Here is a 3,127-nt window from a genome sequence, read left to right as displayed (position 1 = left end):
CCACCACCACCATCACCAGCAGCAGTAGCAGCAGCAGCAGAGGAATATCTCCCAATATCCCATCCCGGGCACGTCGGATAAGCTGCAGCAGCGAAAGCACGCGGCAAATATTGCGGTGGAAGGGAAAGGAGAGCAGGTCCATGGGATTTCACACCTCTCACCCAGCCTGGGTACGGTATATCCTACATTTTTGTCATTTGAGGATTTTTTTCCCCTTCTACTGCAGCGGGGATGCAGGTTGAGGCTTTGCATTTGAGTGTGTGTGTGAGTGTGTGTGTGAGTGAGTGAGCGTGTTTTGCCGTAGTCAGCTTCAGAGCCGATAGAGATTTAGACAGGGAATTCTACCTCACAGGCAAGCATTTTTCCACACTTATTTGTTTTTTATTCTTCTTCATCGCACACGCTTTCCCTCTCGTTCGTTATAATAAGAAAGCAGCCTAGCTTTTATCTGTTCTTTCTATATGAAAATACACAAGGGGAGGGTGGCAGGCGGGTTTGCCTTGATAAATGGAGCGTTATTCATCAGCGTGTGTGTGATCACCACTGGAATGTTAACTAGCACCTTGGACAGCCGACACCAATACAATCTAACATAAGAGGAGCGACAGCGCGCTGATCCTTTTACACTCTAATATCTTTGCAGCTTACAGTGGGTCGGCGTGTGTGTGTGCGCGCGCGCGCGGATGTTTGTGTGATTATACAGAGAATTGATGTTTCTCTCTCTTTGTGCGCGTATGTGGACGCGTGTGTTAATATTCTGCCCTCAGGCCCTCGGAGGGAGAGAGAGAGAGAGAGAGAGAGAGAGAAAGCAGTGTCGGCTGGGAAGCAGCTGTGAGTGTGTGTGTTGGAGAGTGTGTGTGAGTGCGCTTGAGATGGAGAGGGAAAAAGACTGAGCATGTAAGGTGACAAAGAAAGTGTGTGTGAGACATTTAAAAAAAAGGTGTATTGCACGCATCTTAGGTGGTGGGATGGAGAGCAAAGTATGCGTGTGCGTGGTCGTGCGCGCGTCACAGGCTTCCTACCTTATGCTACATGCAGGTCAGGAGCCCTACGGTGTATTCGGGGTTTAATTAAGCGTGTGACGTGACACCCTCCCATCCCCCCATCGGGGTCCTGTGATCTGTGAAACAGTGTGTAGTGAGGATGTGACACAGCAGCCCTGACAGTCTGACACCGAGTTAAGCTGAGCGGACAACATCTCGTTTGCCCTATCTATCACTCCCATATCTATTTTTATCATGAAAAGAAAGCAAGGTGCACAAGCCGGCCTTGTCATGTCATATGTGTGTCTCCTGTGTGTTTGTGTGTGTGTGTGACATTTTATTTATTTATTTTTTGTTGCCCTGTGATTATTCTAATCAGGACTAATTAAATCCATTCTTTCTCTTTTTTTCCCCTCCTCCGCTTTTCTCTGCCTCTCTTTCTCTTATCCAGGCGGCAGTTTGGGCTTGTTATGGGGGTGACCCGAAGGAGAAAGTGACAGCGGAACAGTGATGCCACTGTTTACATAACAGGAGAGACTCGCACACACATACATGCACAAACATATACACACAGACATGCAAGCAGGCTCAAATCGCCAGTCCAAGACATACACACTCACTTAAACAGTTCCACACATGCATACACTCTGAGACGGCGTATTGAACGGAGTCACTGACTGAGTCACTGCACACTCAGAGGAACAGAATCACTGACTCACACACAGGAACACACACAGACAGACACATACACAAGGGGAAAAGGTTGTTTGCAGGAGCCAGGACTGTGTTGTGTGTGCTATGGGCCAAGCTGAGCAGCAGCTGTGTGTGAGTGTTGGATACCTCTGAAGGGTCAAAGCAGCTGGAACCCTCTGCCTCCCCCAGTTCCTCCCCTTACCCCTCCTATCCCTCCTCTTCCAGCTATCCCCAAAACACATCATCATGTCCGAGCTGAGGACCAGCAGACTTTTATCCCCCCCTTCATCCTTCTCTTTCCACCTCAGGTTTCTATCCCTCCTCCTCTCCCTCTGCCTTTCCCTTTCTCTCTATCCAACCTCCTTATTGGCACAACAGACTGTGCCGGTCATTTCTACGGCACAGGGCCGTATCCGTGGCATCTTGACCCCGCTGCCCTCAGACCTCCTTGGGCCTGTCATTCAGTACCTTGGAGTACCCTACGCCAGGCCTCCCACGGGGGATCGGCGCTTCCAGCCGCCTGAGCCGCCCTTACCTTGGCCAGGAATACGAAACGTGACGCAGTTTGCTCCTGTGTGCCCACAGTCATTGGATGAGAGGAGCATACTGGGAGACATGATGCCATCCTGGCTCACTGCTAACTTGGATATAGCAGCGACGTACCTCACTCACCAGAGCGAGGACTGTCTCTACCTCAATATCTATGTGCCAACCGAGGAAGGTAAGTGAATCTAGTGGTGTGCAGTGAAATCTGGGGGCAGGGAAGGAAAACAAGCGTGCAGGATTGGGATTAGGATTACATGGTTAGGTTCATTTTGCTCTACACTGGCTAAGAGGATGATACTTGATTGTGGGAATATTTTGGGCATGACAAATGATTAAATCATGAGTGTCCTGTCAGAGCACAGACATAACCTTGACAAACAAATAAATCTTTTTTTTTTAAAACTATGCCTTGCTCCCTCAACCCCCTCTGCACACTGCTGGTTGAACCAACACTTAATATGCAGACACCTGCGTCAGTCGCCATGGGGTTTACGCCTTTACTTGTGGAGGAAAGTGGGAAGGACACAGACTAACTCATGCATACATATTGGTTCATACACATGCATGTGACCCTACGCACACGCATACACATATACACACGCCATGGCATTGAACGCTCCCGCCACTTCAATTTATACCCACCAACTGAAAAATGAAGGCAGGGGAGCAAATAAACCCGAAGAGTGATCAAAGGCTGAGATACATAAAAATGGACACATGGACATTTACACACACACACAGCCACAGATGCACACACAAACAGAATAAAGCTGTGCAAAAAGTTATGCAAAAAAATGCCATGTGATGCTAATATCTATCTATCTATCTATCTATCTATCTATCTATCTATCTATCTATCTATCTATCTATCTATCTATCTATCTATCTATCTATCTATCTATCTA

At 47.9% G+C, this 3,127-nt stretch overlaps 1 protein-coding gene across 1 annotated transcript in view; it reads left to right on the top strand.

Moving 5' to 3' along the window:
• Nucleotides 1-6: 6 nt before the first annotated feature.
• The window catches only part of LOC102193133 (neuroligin-4, X-linked-like), a 23,344-nt gene continuing 20,223 nt past the window's right edge, over nt 7-3,127 (top strand). Inside the window, exons 1-2 of the mRNA XM_005723310.1 lie at nt 7-170; nt 1,435-2,397. Coding sequence (XP_005723367.1) covers nt 1,923-2,397 — 475 coding nt within the window. The 5' untranslated portion in view covers nt 7-170; nt 1,435-1,922. The remainder of the gene's footprint in view (nt 171-1,434; nt 2,398-3,127) is intronic.

This window comes from Pundamilia nyererei, unplaced genomic scaffold (assembly GCF_000239375.1).
Source record: "Pundamilia nyererei isolate P.nyererei 1_Seehausen unplaced genomic scaffold, PunNye1.0 scaffold00009, whole genome shotgun sequence".
NCBI lineage: Eukaryota > Metazoa > Chordata > Actinopteri > Cichliformes > Cichlidae > Pundamilia > Pundamilia nyererei.
This window is presented reverse-complemented; position numbering and strand designations above follow the sequence as displayed.